This window comes from Schistocerca serialis, chromosome 10, assembly GCF_023864345.2.
Source record: "Schistocerca serialis cubense isolate TAMUIC-IGC-003099 chromosome 10, iqSchSeri2.2, whole genome shotgun sequence".
In the NCBI taxonomy this organism is placed as follows: Eukaryota; Metazoa; Arthropoda; class Insecta; order Orthoptera; family Acrididae; genus Schistocerca; species Schistocerca serialis.
In genome coordinates this window covers 162,551,609-162,566,601 of record NC_064647.1, presented here as the reverse complement: position 1 = coordinate 162,566,601, position 14,993 = coordinate 162,551,609, and the positions used below count along the sequence as shown (strand labels likewise).

Here is a 14,993-nt window from a genome sequence, read left to right as displayed (position 1 = left end):
ACTTCCGTGGAGAATTAAGAAACGTTTCCAACACGAGAGCCAACGAAGCAGGACTTTTAACTGTACGCTGTCTTCCTGATCTTCCTTTGTGAATATCACAAATCGTTCCATGCAAATCAAACTTGTCAATGATGTGTTTAATTGTTAGGCGGGTTGGCGGTTCTGTTTCAGACTCCCGCCTCCCTCCACTGACGTTGCACTTCAATCGCATTGTCAAACTTGAAAAACCATTTCACAATAAATTTTCCTTGCTCGAATGTCAAGTGTGCTCCAGCTATCTTGTTTTCTCAATACTGAGATGAAAGTACTAACATCTGCTGAGCCAAAGACTATATTACAGCACACTCGTAACTCAAATCGAACGACAATATCGATATCCCCATAGAGCCTGACAAAGAGTGTATACATTTTTCTGGCGGACTCTGTATAAAAACAATCCAAAGGAGCGTGAAACGCCTGTTTTAGCAGCTACTCTTGGTTTTGAAAGCAGGCTGTGGCAGCTAGTACAGGCAATCAAAAATGCATACCTGATCAAGAGTATCTGGAGGTCCCTATGCACTGTGAAACTGATCAGTAGGTATCACGAGTGCGAACCCGGTAGTATCATAGGAGGGGTTTGGGGGAGTGTTGTGAGTAGATGAGCAGCAACGACAGAACTGGTTGGTCAGGAAAGCTCAGTGACTTCGAATGTGCACTAATCTTTGGATGTCAACAGGATAACAGATCCATCAGGGACATTTCAATCCTTTTAAGGCTGCCCAAGTGGATTCTTCACGATGCACATGTGAAGTGGACACGTGAAGGAACGACAACCCAAGACCAGTTCAACCTCACGTAGTGACTGACAGACAACGTTCAGCATTGCGGAGGATTGCTCTAAAAAACTGCATGAAATCAGTGGGAGGAAACACTCAACAGAATGGCGTACAGTAGTGGAGCATCTTCTAATAGTCAACGGTAAGTGACGTTTGAGGTGGTCTAAAGGGCTATGAGCAGTGGACGACTGGAAACATGAGATTTGGAGCGATGAGTCACTCTGTGGCAATTCGATGTAGAGGTTTGGGTTTAGAGAATGTATGGGTAACGCTACCTTCCATCATGTGTAGTGCCAACAGTGAAGTGCACAGGCGGTGGTGTTACATTATGGGGGTGTTTTGTGTTTAGGGCATGGTCACCTTACAGCGCTTAAGAAAACGCAAAATGTGGAAGTATACAAACACATTTTACATGATTGTGTTCTGCACAGAGGAACAGATGGGAGATGATGATGACAATGCACCCTTTCACAAAGCAGCATGTGTGAAGCAATGGTTTGTGGACAGTTATATTCCCGAAATGGATTGGCCTGCCCAGAGTCCTGACATGAAACAAACGGAACACTTCTGCGATTAATTAGGACGTCGACTTCGTTTTCGACCTCAAATCTTTTCTGGCTTTGTCTCTTGAGGAAGAATGGCCAGCCATTCTTCCACAGACATTCAGTTTTCTCATTGAATTTCTCTAGTGCAGAGTTCGAACCGTGATAATGGCGAATGGTCGACACATACCATATTAATGTCAAATAACAGATGAGGGAGGGCACCAAATAGTCAGGTCGTTGGTTCCATCAGATTAAGGAAGGATGGGGAAGGAAGTCGGCCATGATTTTTCGAAGGAACCATCTAGGCATTTGCCTGAAGCAATTTAGGGGGATCGCGGAAAACATAAGTCAGGATGGCTGGATGCAGATTCGAACTGTCAATAGTGGAACAAAGTTCGTACAAGCGCATTTGTTAGTGTGGGTTGCATACATCAGGGGCAGGTATGCACTCAGGGGCAAACACATTGTCACCCTTTGATTAACAGGTACTTAACCTATTGTTCTCCTTTGACTGACAGGTCCTTAACCTATTGTTCTGCTAAAAAGCTCCTTCCTTTTGATTGACAGATACTTAACCTATTGTTCCCCTGCCCCCTCCCTCCCACCCTTCAGGAGACCTAGCTGCTATACTTTCAGGTCTGAGTTATTGGAACAGACATTCTCACTCTTATCAATTTGATTGACTACTCAATTAAATAACCTCTCCCCTTCTAGTAAACCCCTCCCCTCCCCTCCTGGAAATTGGCGGGAAAAAGACTCAGTTGATCGGTCATTTGGAGGGAGTTGGATTGTAGTGTATGGAATATTGTTTAAACAATTTAGAAAACATGTGGATATTGTATATTTAAACAATTTATGGGATTCAAGGCAGTGTATGGAATATATGGAAATTGGGAGCTCTTTGGTGGATATGAAGAATCTCATAACAGGAAATGCAAGATAATATTATTTATTTACAAAAAAAATCAGTTTGTGGGGGTTGGATTTCTCTTGCTCATCGTTCTCTGCTGTTTGGAAACATGTAGGTCTTGTAAGAAGTAATTACATGGGGCAAACATTTTGCATAACCTCATGTTCGGCACTGTACTGTAGGTGTCTTAACCTAATGTTTGGCCCTTTGTCAACACTTAACCTATTGATCTATTAAGTGGTTTCCCATGTCACCCCCTTTTCCTTAAACTATTGTACTGCCTTTGATACCAAATTAAGCAATTAGTTATGTCCTCCCACCATTTTGTGGTACACTTTTCGAATTTCACATGCTTTTGAAAGCCATTTCTGGCACATTTTTCTTTGTCACCCACCCCTCTTAAACTACTGTACTGCATTTTACATAAAAATTATGCAAATGAACCTAGTGTTCTGCACGTAACCTGCTGTTCTGCTCCATGTCAACCACTCACACACACACCCTCCCCTTAACTATTGTACTGCTAACACCACATTGATATAAAAAATTTATGCAAATTAATTAAATCGATATTTTTCAGGTGTATGGGGTAGTTTTTTTTAAATTCACAGCATCCTATTAGTCAGTGAATCGATTCAATATAGTTTAAACAAAAGATTGCTAGTAAAAAACACACCCTATCACCCAGTGCCTGACACCGATGTCGACGCCCCCAACTCCGAACACGTCCCCAGAAGTCGCAGTGCACCCGCAACCCCTGCGTAGTGACGACGCGGCCATCAGCTGCAGAGTCACATACAGGTGTCCGTTCAGGCCCCACAAGCATGAGGTGGCGACATCCCGTTCATACTCGACACCTGAGAAATTCCTGTCGAAATACGTGTTCACCAAGGCACTCGTGTGATGATGCAGAGCTGCAGCTCCAGCGCTATAGAAATCTGTTCCAATGCTTCCCAGAAAAGCTCAGGGTGCATTGTTCCTAGCGATCGTAACAGGACATGCGAGACACATCGGCTGCGCTCTTGTGTTGATGTGCCCAGAGAGGCTGACACATTGCCACGAGTGTGCGCATAGTATGACTGGAACTTTTGGTGTCCTACAGCTACTGGTCTGGAGATGTCCTAATACCACAATGTTGGATGAGGGACAGCATCACACCAGAGATGGAGGGTCTGCTTCAATTTGTCTTCGAATATATGAACAAAGAATACATCATCTTACACTCAGAACATACTATAGATAAACCCACAAAAGTTGTCTACAGATCATCAAATACATACAAGACTCATAAGAATATAGGGAACAAGGAACATATTTACCAGTTTAATTACAATTAAATATTACGATTGCTGCTGCAGTCTGACATCAATCGATGTACAGGTAATTTCTCCTCTTGACGGCTGTGGTTCTGTAACAAATCTCTGTATCTATAGCACACATAATTTTCCACATAAAAATCTCTCTCTCATAGGCTCGGGGTTATCGATGTGCTAAATCTGCACAGTGCCCAAAAAAATTATGGTATGCCTACACTCACACCGACTGTATGTCTCAATTCTCCTCAGTCCTAGGAAATTATCTGACAAAGTCTTCGAATCAGCGCTTCTGGAAGATGCTGTATCCTGCCAAGTTTCTCTCAAACACGTGTTATGAATGACAGGCATCCAGCACTATATGATAACGAATAACGTACCTGCAGACGTAATGCCTGAAAAGACTGTGTACTGTAATCAACATTACTATCAATAGAACAACAAGGAAAATGGGAGTGTATGCTTAGTGGTGTAGATGAAGGAACGTATTGTTACAGCCATATTGCCCATCCTGTTTGTACACTATAGCAGATCCAGTTGAACACTTGCATTGCTACATTGTGCAGCTGTTTACGAAATGAATCTATCACCACTTCCGTTCGGTTATACTCCTCAGAGTGTAGAAATCACAAATCTCCATGTCCAATCTATCCTCCCATTACGACTAGACATATGTATTTCTCTTTGTTTTCAGGTGAATAGTAATTTGATTACTTCCCACAAATGTGTGTCGGAACATAAGCCACGGTACCTTTATGTTCAAGCAGTAGCATAACATTTTTGACTATCAATTACAGGTGAATAAAAAAATTGTGATACACTCACACTTGCACTAGCTGGGTGTCGTTTCCGCACTGCAAAAAAGCCTCCCACCATTACGCATTTGTCAATGAATAAATGGTATAATTTCAATTTTAAAAAGTCCTAGAGTCTATTCGGTTTATCGATTTCACCACTTCCACGAAACCTTTTGGTATTTTCGATACTTGTAAATCCAGCCAACATACAGTGGCGTCTTTTATATATATTCAGATCACCAAGTCGGGGTATGTGTCAGTGCATACCATGCATAGCTTCTACCACCCAGATCAGACAGTTTTCCCCTTTCTAAGAAATCATTGTGAGCCAGAAACTTAGGCCATCTACAAAGCCACTCTATGCTGGCTGCATTTACAAGTATCGAAAATACCAGAAATACCAGAAGGTTCCGTGGAAGTGGTGAAATCGATAAACCGAAAAGACTCTAGGAGTTTTTTAAATTGTAATTACATCATTTATTCACTGACAAATACGTAATGTTGGGAGGCTTTTTCTCACAAGGGAACCTCCCCATCGCACCCCCCTCAGATTTAGTTATAAGCTGGCACAGTGGTTAGGCCTTGAAAAACTGTACATAGATCGATCGAGAAAACACGAAGTTGTGTGTAACTATGAAAAAATAAGCAAAATATACAAACTGAGTAGTCCATGTGCAAGATATGCAACATCAAGGATGATATGAGCCCAGGAGTGCCGGGTTCTCGTGGTTAGCGTGAGCAGCTGCGGAACGAGAGGTCCTTGGTTCAAGTCTCTCCGTGAGTGAAAATTTTACTTTCTTTATTTTCTCGAAGTTACGATCGGTCCGTTCGTTCACTGATGTCTCTGTTCACTGTAATAAGTTTAGTGTCTGTGTTTTGCAACCGCACCGCAAAACCATGCGATTAGTAGACGAAAGGACGTGCCTCTCCAATGGGAACCGAAAACATTTGATCGCAAGGTCATAGGCCAACCGATTTCTCCACAGGAAAACACTTTTGATATATTCTATACGACACTGGTGACGGCATGTGCGTCACATGACATGAATATGTTGTCGACCCACCTAACCTGTACATTTGGCGAATGGGTAAAAAGATTCTTCTACCCTGCCCGATTTAGGTTTTCTTGTGGATGTGATAATCACTCCCAAAAAAGTGAAGAAAACATAAAAGTTTGTCCCATAAACTGAAAATAAAAATTAAACTTATCAGTCGGGAGAAGACTTGAACCAAGGACCTCTCATTCTACAGTTGCTCACGCTAACCACAGTACCACGACGCTCCTGAGCTCACATTGTCCTTGAAGTTGCCTATCTTTCGTATCAACTACTCAGTTTGTATATTTTGCTTCTTTTTTCATAGTTCCTTACGCCGGCCGCGGTGGTCGTGCGGTTAAAGGCGCTCCAGTCCGGAGCCGCGCTGCTGCTACGGTCGCAGGTTCGAATCCTGCCTCGGGCATGGATGTGTGTGATGTCCTTAGGTTAGTTAGGTTTAATTAGTTCTAAGTTCTAGGGGACTGATGACCACAGCAGTTGAGTCCCATAGTGCTCAGAGCCATTTGAACCATAGTTCCTTACAACTTCTTCCTGTTTTCTCGATTGATCTGTGTTCAGTTTTTCAAGGCCTATCCACTGTGCCAACGTATAACTAAATCTGAGGGGGGTGCGATGGGGAGGTTCCCTTGTCAGTGCGAAAACGACACCCAGCTAGTACAAGTGTGGATGTATCATAATTGTTTTACACACCCATAATTGATAGTCATAAATGTTATGCTGCTGCCTGAACATAAAGGTACCGTGGTTTAAGTTCCGACATACGTTTGTGGGAAGTAATCAGACTACTATTCATGTAAAAACAAAAAGAAATACGTATGTCTAGGCGTAATGGGAGGATAGATTGTACATAGTGAATTGTAATTTCTACGCACTGAGGAGTATATCTGAACGGAAGTGGTGATAGATCAATTTCGTAAACAGCTGCACAATATAGCAATGCAAGTGTTCAACCGGCTGTGCTATAGTGTACAAACAGGACAGCAATATGACTAACAATACGTCCCCTCATCGGCACCCCTAAACGTAAACTTGCATTTTCTTTGTTGTTCTATCAATAGTGTTGATTACAGTACACCAACCCGTGTCAGTGATGTCTTTTCAGGCATTATGTTCGTGGGTACGTTATTCATTATCACATAGTGCCGGACGCCTGTCCTTCATAACACTTGTTTGGGAGAAAGTTGGCAGGATGCAGCACCTTCCAGAAGCACTGATTCTAAGGCTTTGTCAGCTAATTTCCTAGGATTGATGAGAATCGAGACATGTAGCCGGTGTTCAAAACTGGCTCTGAGCACTATGGGACTTAACACCTGAGGTCATCAGTCCCCTAGAACTTAGAACTACTTAAACCTAACTAACCTAAGGACATCACACACATCCATGCCTGAGGCAGGATTCGAACCTGCGACCGTAGTTGTTGCGGGGTTCCAGACTGAAGCGCCTAGAACCGCTCGGCCACACCGGCTGGCCGTAGCCGGTGTGAGTGTAGGCATAGCATAACTTTTTCGGGCACTGTACAGATTCAGCGCATTGATAACCCTGTGGGAATGAGAGAGATTTTTATGTGGAAAATTATGTGCGCTATAGATACTGAGATTCGTTCCAGAACCAAAGCCGTCAAGAAGAGACATTACCTGTACATCGATCAGTCTCAGACTGCAGCAGCAATCATAATGTTTAATTGTAGTTACACTGGTAAATGTGTTTCTAGTTCCCAATATTCTTGTGAGTCTTGTATGTATTTGATGAACTGTAGGAAACTTTTGCAGGATTTATCTATGGAAAGTTCTGAGTGTAAGCTGATGTATTCTTTGTTCATATGTTCAAAGATAAGTTGAAGCAGACCATCTATCTCTGGCGTGATGTCCCTCATCCGACATTGTGGTATTAGGACATCTCCAGACCGGTAGCTCTAGGACACCGAAAGTTCCAGCCATGCTATGCACACATCTCGTGGCGATGTGTCAGCCTCTCTGGGCACATAAAGACATGCGCACGGCAGCCGATGCGTCTCACGTGTCCCATTAGGATTGCTAGTGACAATGCACCCTGAGCTATTCTGGGAAGCATTTTAACAGATTTCTATAGCGTTGGAGCCGCAGCTCTGCATCATCATACCAGTGCCTAGGTGAACACGTATTTCGACAGGAATTTCTCAGGTGTCAAGTATGAAAGGGATGCCGCCACCTCATGCTTGTGGGACCCAAGTGGACAGCTGCGCGTGGCTCAGCAGCTGGCGGGCGCGTCGCCATTAAGCGGGGGGCGCGGGTGCACCCCAAGTTCTGGGAACGCGTGAGGAGTCAGCGGCATCGACGTCAGTGTCGGGCGTCAGCTGGCGGGGTGTGTTTTTCACTAGTGATCTTTTGTTTAAGCTATATCCCATCGAATTCGTCGACCAATAGGATGCTGTGAATTAAAAAAACTATCATACACATTTGAAGAATATCGATTTAATTAATCTGCATAAATTTGTTATATCAACGTAGTGTTAGCGGTACAATAGTTAAGGGAGGGGGGGGGGGGGGGGGTTGAGTAGGTGACATGAAGCATAATTTGTAAAGAACAATCGCAAACTTCAGACAGCTACCAAAGTGTAAACAAATATACGAGGGCGGTTCAGAAAGTAACCTCCGATTGGTCACAGTGCGGGTTGTGGGGGGAGTAGCGACGCCATCTGTGCGTTCACGCACTCAACAGGTCAGTCGGCATCAAGCCGTGGTCGAGTGAACGTCGTACCTGCGCTAGTTTAGTTTTTGTGGCAGTTTGAAATGTGTGCTGCAGTAGAAAACCCCGCCAAATGTGAAGTGCGTGCTGTCATAAGGTTTTTTACAGCCAAAGGATATTCTGCAGCAGCTATTCTTCGTGAGCTTTGTGCCGTGTACGGACCAAGAGTTATGAGTGAAGGAGTTGTCCGTGAATGGGTACGTTTATTTAAAAGTGGACGAGAAAACGTTCATGATGAAGAGAGGAGTGGTAGACCATCATTGGTGACTGACGAACTCGTTCAGACAGTTGATGCAAAAGTTCGTGAAAATCGACGTTTCTCAATGTCGGAGTTGTCTACTGGTTTTCCACAGATTTCTAAGACTCTCTTGTACGAGATAGTGACAGCAAGATTGGGTTACCGTAAGTTCTGTGCACGATGGGTGCCCAAAATTCTTACCGACCACCACAAAACTCAGAGAATGGCCTCTGCATTAGACTTTCTGTCACGTTATGAGGACGAAGGAGAACCATTGTTAAACAGAATCGTGACCGGTGACGAAACCTGGATTAAGTACATGAACCCTGAGACAAAAGAACAATCAAAGATGTGGGCACATTCAAATTCACCTACCAAACCAAGAAAAGCCTCGCAAGATTTTTCTGCCAGAAAACTGATGGCAACGGTGTTTTGGGATGCCAAAGGGGTGTTGTTGGTTGAATTCATGGAACGTGGTACGGCCATTAATCAAGACGTGTACTGTGAAACAATAAAAAAGTTACAACGGGCTATCAGAACAAACGCCGTGGTATGCTGACTTCTGGTATCGTTTTTTTGCACGATAACGCCCGTCCTCACTCTGCTCGCAGAACAACGGCCCTTCTTGAGTCCTTCAAGTGGGACGTTATCAACCATCCACCTTACAGCCCAGACCTGGCGCCAAGTGATTATCACCTCTTCATGCATTTGAAGAAATGGCTCGGGTCACAGCGGTTTGATGACGACGAAGAGCTCAAAGATGCGGCCACAGGCTGGCTCCAGGCACAAGCAGGTGATTTTTATGCAGAAGGAATTTCAAAGCTTGTGAAGAGATACGATAAGTGCCTCAATCGCTATGGAGACTATGTAGAAAAATAGTGCAAAGATGTAGTTGTAAGATGTATATATTAAAATATTTTTATTTAACTTGGTGTATTTTTTTAAATCAACCGGAGGTTACTTTCTGAACGGCCCTCGTAGTTTCAAGTTAAAAATTTTGTTGATCTTCAGCTAATAATTGTTATGAAGAAGTTTTCTGGTTGATGCATGCAATAAACTTGTTTTTTAGATTTAAATAAATTGTTTCAGTCCTATTAATTTTGTTGGATCGAAGTCTCCCTTATTTTGACAAAAAAAGTTGGCAACCCTAAGTATAGAATAGAAGGTGACTGAACGAAATGCACAGTGAGGCAAGAGAAACATCACCATTATTAAAAACAGTAATTAGAATGAATTCACCAAGTTTTATGATGGTCCCCTGGACATTGCAAAGGGTGGTACATGGGTTTTAATAGGGTGTGTAGCCACTACGGATGGTTGTTGACACTTCCATATCGAAACTATGAGGAACGTTCAATAAGTAATGCAACACATTTTTTTTCTGCAGCAGGTTGGTTTTGGTCAGAATTTCAATACACCATATTATTCCTCACTCACTTGACCACAAAACCTTATTTTTCAAGTTAGTCTCATTCAATGCAACGGCTTTAATCCATTTTACTGGGAGGGGCTATATGCTCGCATAGTACCATTCTACTGGTCGACGTCGAAACCGACATTTAGTTGCACCAATAACCTCCCCATCATAGACTTACTGCTTCCCATGGAGTGCATCCTTCATTGGGCCAAACACATGGAAGGTGCAAGATCCGGGTTGTAGGGTGGATGAGGAAGGACAGTCCAATGAAGTTCTGTGCGCTCCTCTCGGGTACAAAGATGGTGACGAACACACTGAAGTCATTTCTTTAATTTCTTGAGGATAGCACAATACACTTCAGAGTTGATTGTTGCACCGTGAGGAAGAACATAAACCAGAATAACCCTCTCAGAATCTCAGAAGACCGTCGCCATGACTTACTGGCTTTGAACTTTTTCTTCAGAGAAAAGGTGTGGTGGCGCCACCCCATGGATTAAGTTTTGTTTCCGGTTCGAAAAGGTGAACTCATGTTTCATCGTCTGTGACAGTGTTCGATAAAAAGTTGTCAGGATCAGCCTCGTAGCGTGCAAGCAATTCCACACAGATGGTCTTTCACTGCTCTTAATGGTCTTGTGTTAGGGGGCGATGAACCCAGCGGGCACACCTTTTAGTTCAAATGGCTCTGAGCACTATGGGACTTAACATCTGAGGTCATCAGTCCCCTAGACTTAGAACTACTTAAACCTAACTAACCTGAGGACATCACACACATCCACGCCCGGCGCAGGATTCGAACCTTCGACAGTAGCGGTCGCGCGGCTCCAGACTGAAGCGCCTAGAACCGCTCGGCCACAGCGGCTGGCACACCTTTTGGTACCTAAACTGGTGGTCGAGTGTGTCAGCACTACCAACAGGGACGTCCTGTTGAGCAGAGAGGTGTTTGATTGAAATCCGTCTATCACCTCGAATGAGAGTGTCCGCAGGTTCCAACACTGCAGGAGTCACAGCTGTGAGCAGCCGGCCAGCACGCGGAAGATCTCACAGGTTTGCGATGATGACAGACGTCTCGCCCAACGACTCATCATGCTTCTGTTCGCTGCCAGGTCTCCATAGACGAGGGGTTCCCAACCTGGGGCTAACTACCCCCTGAGTCGTAATATGAAATTTTCTGAGAGCTAAAAATTAAACTATTCGATTCTGTTTCAGTAACGAACTAGATTATTACTAATATCTCCACTTTGTAAGACTCTGAAACTGATTATATAATTTATCAATAATTAATTTTTCTCAATTAGTAGCATTAATGTGGTAGAGGTTACAGGTACCTCACATAGTCCACCTGTTACACACATATGTTATGCTTTATCCCATACATCGGTGATGATAAAAGCGAAACTTATACATGTAACAATGCTAAATATCTCAAGAAAATATCTTCTCAAAGTTGTAGATAATATATCCAGTAGTCCAGAAATTGCTTTGTTACTCGCTTCGAAACAGGAAAACTACACTACTGGCCATTAAAATTGCTACAGCAAGAAGAAATGCAGATGATAAACGGGTATTCATTGGACAAATATATTATAATAGAACTGACATGTGATTACGTTTTCACGCAATTTGGGTGCATAGAGCCTGAGAAATCAGCACCCCGAACAACCACCTCTGGTCGTAATAACGGCCTCGATACGCCTGGGCATTGAGTCAGAGCTTGGATGGCGTGACCAGGTACAACTGCCCATGCAGCTTCAACACGATACCACAGTTCATCAAGAGTAGTGACTGGCGTATTGTGACGAGCCAGTTGCTCGGCCACCATTGACCAGACGTTTTCAATTGGTGAGAGATCTGGAGAATGTGCTAGCCAGGGCAGTGTCGAACATTTTCTGTACCCAGAAAGGTCCGTACAGGACCTGCAACATGTGGTTGTGCATTATCCTGCTGAAATGTAGGGTTTTGCAGGGAGCGAATGAAGGGTAGAGCCACGGGTCTAACACATCTGAAATGTAACGTCCACTGTTCAAAGTGCCGTCAATGCAAACAAGAGGTAACCAAGACGTGTTACCAATGGCACCCCATACCATCATGCCGGGTGATACGCCAATATGGCGATGACGAATACACGCTTCCAATGTGCGTTCACCACAATGGCACCAAACACGGATGCGACCATCATGATACTGTAAACAGAACTTGGATTCATCCGATAAAATGACGTTTTGCCATTCGTGCACCCAGGTTCGTCGTTGAGTACACCATCGCAGGCGCTCCTGTCTGTGATGCAGCGTCAAGGGTAACCGCAGCCACGGTCTATGCTGTTGCAAACGTCGTCGAACTGTTCGTGCAGATGGTTGTTGTCTTGCAAACGTCCCCATCTGTTGACTCAGGGATCGAGACGTGGCTGCACTATCCGTTACAGCCGTGCGAATAAGATGCCTGTCATCTCGACTGCTAGTGATACGAGGCCGTTGGGACCCAGCACGGCGTTCCGTATTACCCTCCTGAACCCACCGATTCCGTATTCTGCTAATAGTCATTGGATCTCGACCAACGAGAGCAGCAATGTCGCGATACGATAAACCGCAACCGCAATCGCGATAGGCTACAATCCGACCTTTATCAAAGTCGGAAACGTGATGGTACACATTTCTCGTCCTTACACGAGGCATCACAACAACGTTTCACCAGGCAACGCCGGTCAACTGCTGTTTGTGTATGAGAAATCGGTTGGAAACTTTCCTCATGTCAGCACGTTGTAGGTGTCGCCACTGGCGCCAACCTTATGTGAATGCTCTGAAAAGCTAATCATTTGCATATCACAGCATCTTTCTCCTGTCGGTTAAATTTCGCGTCTGTAGTACGTCATCTTTGTGGTGTAGCAATTTTAATGGCCAGTAGTGTAATAAATTGACACCACAACTCAGCAGTTAACTACACAAAGGCTACTACTGTGCTGTAGACAGTATTGTCATTATTATTATTATGATTAGTGGGATTAGACACAAAGCATTTACAACCTGAATTTATTATTATTATTATTATTATTATTAGAGTAATTAGACACAAAGCGTTAACAGCCTGAAGTTTTCCAATTTCTGCCAGTCCAGAAGTAGGGAGAGCAACAACCAAGTGAGTTATTAACATAACGTATAGTGCACCATCTAAACTTGTTTAAATGGGGTTGCAGTGTGGAGGTCAAGCAAGTGCCACAATGGAAAGGAGTAATGCACGGAAAGTATGTTTTGCAACAAGTGTCTACCCTCACTGTGGATAGTTAGCTTTCTTATCTGAGTAGGAATTGTGGGTAGTACTCGCGATGCACCACGAATTCCTTCGTCATTCATTCTAACCGCCCCCCCCCCCCCCCCCCCCTCCGCAGGCACCACCTCTCGCACACAAACTAAATATCATTCATCTAACATCATTTTAAAAATAAAAGTCTTCCAAGAAAAGTCTTTCATTCTACAGCTTAGTTAGCTGCTAATGTTTGTGATAATGTGGGGAAGGGGGCGGGGTAGTAGCTAATGTCTGATTGCACTCAGGGGTAATGGTCTAGAAAAAGTTGGGAACCACTGCCGTAGACGTTCCGAAAGCGCCTGTGAATATCTGCGATGCTCTCGTTTTCCACCAAAAGAAACTCACTGACAGCGCCCTGCTTGGAAAACATCTCCGTTACAGGCGACATTCCGAAGGCAACGTATAGCGCCGCCATCTCTCGGAAATTCACGAAACTATAGGGGACGATTCGGGAGTACTGCTATATCTCCCACAGCAAATTTCGCATTTTTTATTTTCTTATTTTTTTTTTCAAACGAAATTGGACGAGGAAAAAACATGTGTCGCATTATTTATTGAATTCCCTTCTTGTTTCCTTTCATTGTCTCGAATAAAAATTTGTGGGGAAAGAAACGGTTTTCACTTTTACAATGAGACTGGTATTTCGCACCGAGGAAGGCGTTGCAGCGTACTTACCTGTGCGTGAAGCAAGTTGGTAAGTCCGAAGGCAAAGAGCACAGCCAGTGGCAGAAGCATTCTGGTGGTTAATACAGCGCGCGGAGCTGCGGCGTCCTCTATTTATGTACCGCAGGCCGGCCGGCGTCCGTCCGAAGCCAAACAAAACCAAGCCGACTATTTTCTATCGACGCGACTATCGCATGACCCCGATATATCGCTGTAGCGGCCAAGGCCCACTGCGCTTACGCCTGCCCGGGAGCACGTGGTTTCCCACGTGCCGATAGCAAAACACTGCGTCCCGGGTGTGTTGACCCCACATCACACTCGCACATGGAGAGGATGTAGCGAAAACTGATGCGGCCGAGGGTGGCGACATGGCCCCAGCCCAGTGTGCAGACGCAGAGGGTACGCAGCTGACCAGAAAAAAAGACCAAGGAAGAAATTTCAAATGTGTGTGGATTCCTCAGGGACCAAACAGCTGAGGTCATCGGTCCCTAGATACTAGTTAAACTAACATACGCTAAGGACAACACACACACCCATGCCCGAGGGAGGACTCGAACCTCCCGCGGGAGGGGCAGCGCGAATCGTGACATGGCGCCTCTAACCATGCGGCCACTCAGCGCGACTTAAAGGAAGAAGGCTTAACAATGAAGTGGGAGAGGTGCATTATCTGGTCAACAGTACCCAGAAACCCCAAGCGGAACTGGCAGGAACATACCTACAGCTTTTGGATGGGGGGGGGGGGGGGCAACACTATCATTTAGGAAAGTAAACCTGTCTTCGCCCACTACATAAAAGGGTTTTGCTTTTAACGCCAATACAGTCAATCAAGCAGAAATTAAAAAACCCACAAATACGTTAGCATCCATATTACATGCGGGTAAAACTATAGAGAAACACTAATTGATCCAAGCGTCTTTAAATAAAACATATGTATTGTAGCTGTTGAGGTATTTATTTATGAAAAAGCAGCTAATTGTAAGCTAACATTGGAGGTAATTATATATTTCTGAATATATTATTTAATCATTTATATTAAGCAATAATATTGTTATATTAGTCTTTGTATTTAAATTGTGACACTTTGGCAATTTGCTGTAACTTCAGGTCGTAAGTTAATTTAAAAATAAACATTAATTACTTTAATTTAAAGTATTATATTTAGCCTTTTACGTTTTGCTGCTAACTTACTAATAATTTCTTCACAATTAAGTTGCACCGC

The 14,993-nt window shown here is 43.9% G+C and overlaps 1 protein-coding gene across 1 annotated transcript in view; it reads right to left on the bottom strand.

Moving 5' to 3' along the window:
• Positions 1-13,932, bottom strand: part of LOC126424897 (GILT-like protein 1) — a 128,158-nt gene extending 114,226 nt beyond the window's left edge. The window contains exon 1 of the mRNA XM_050087730.1: positions 13,787-13,932. Within this exon, the coding sequence (XP_049943687.1) occupies positions 13,787-13,846 (60 nt within the window). The 5' untranslated portion in view covers positions 13,847-13,932. The remainder of the gene's footprint in view (positions 1-13,786) is intronic.
• Between the last annotated feature and the right edge of the window lie 1,061 nt (positions 13,933-14,993).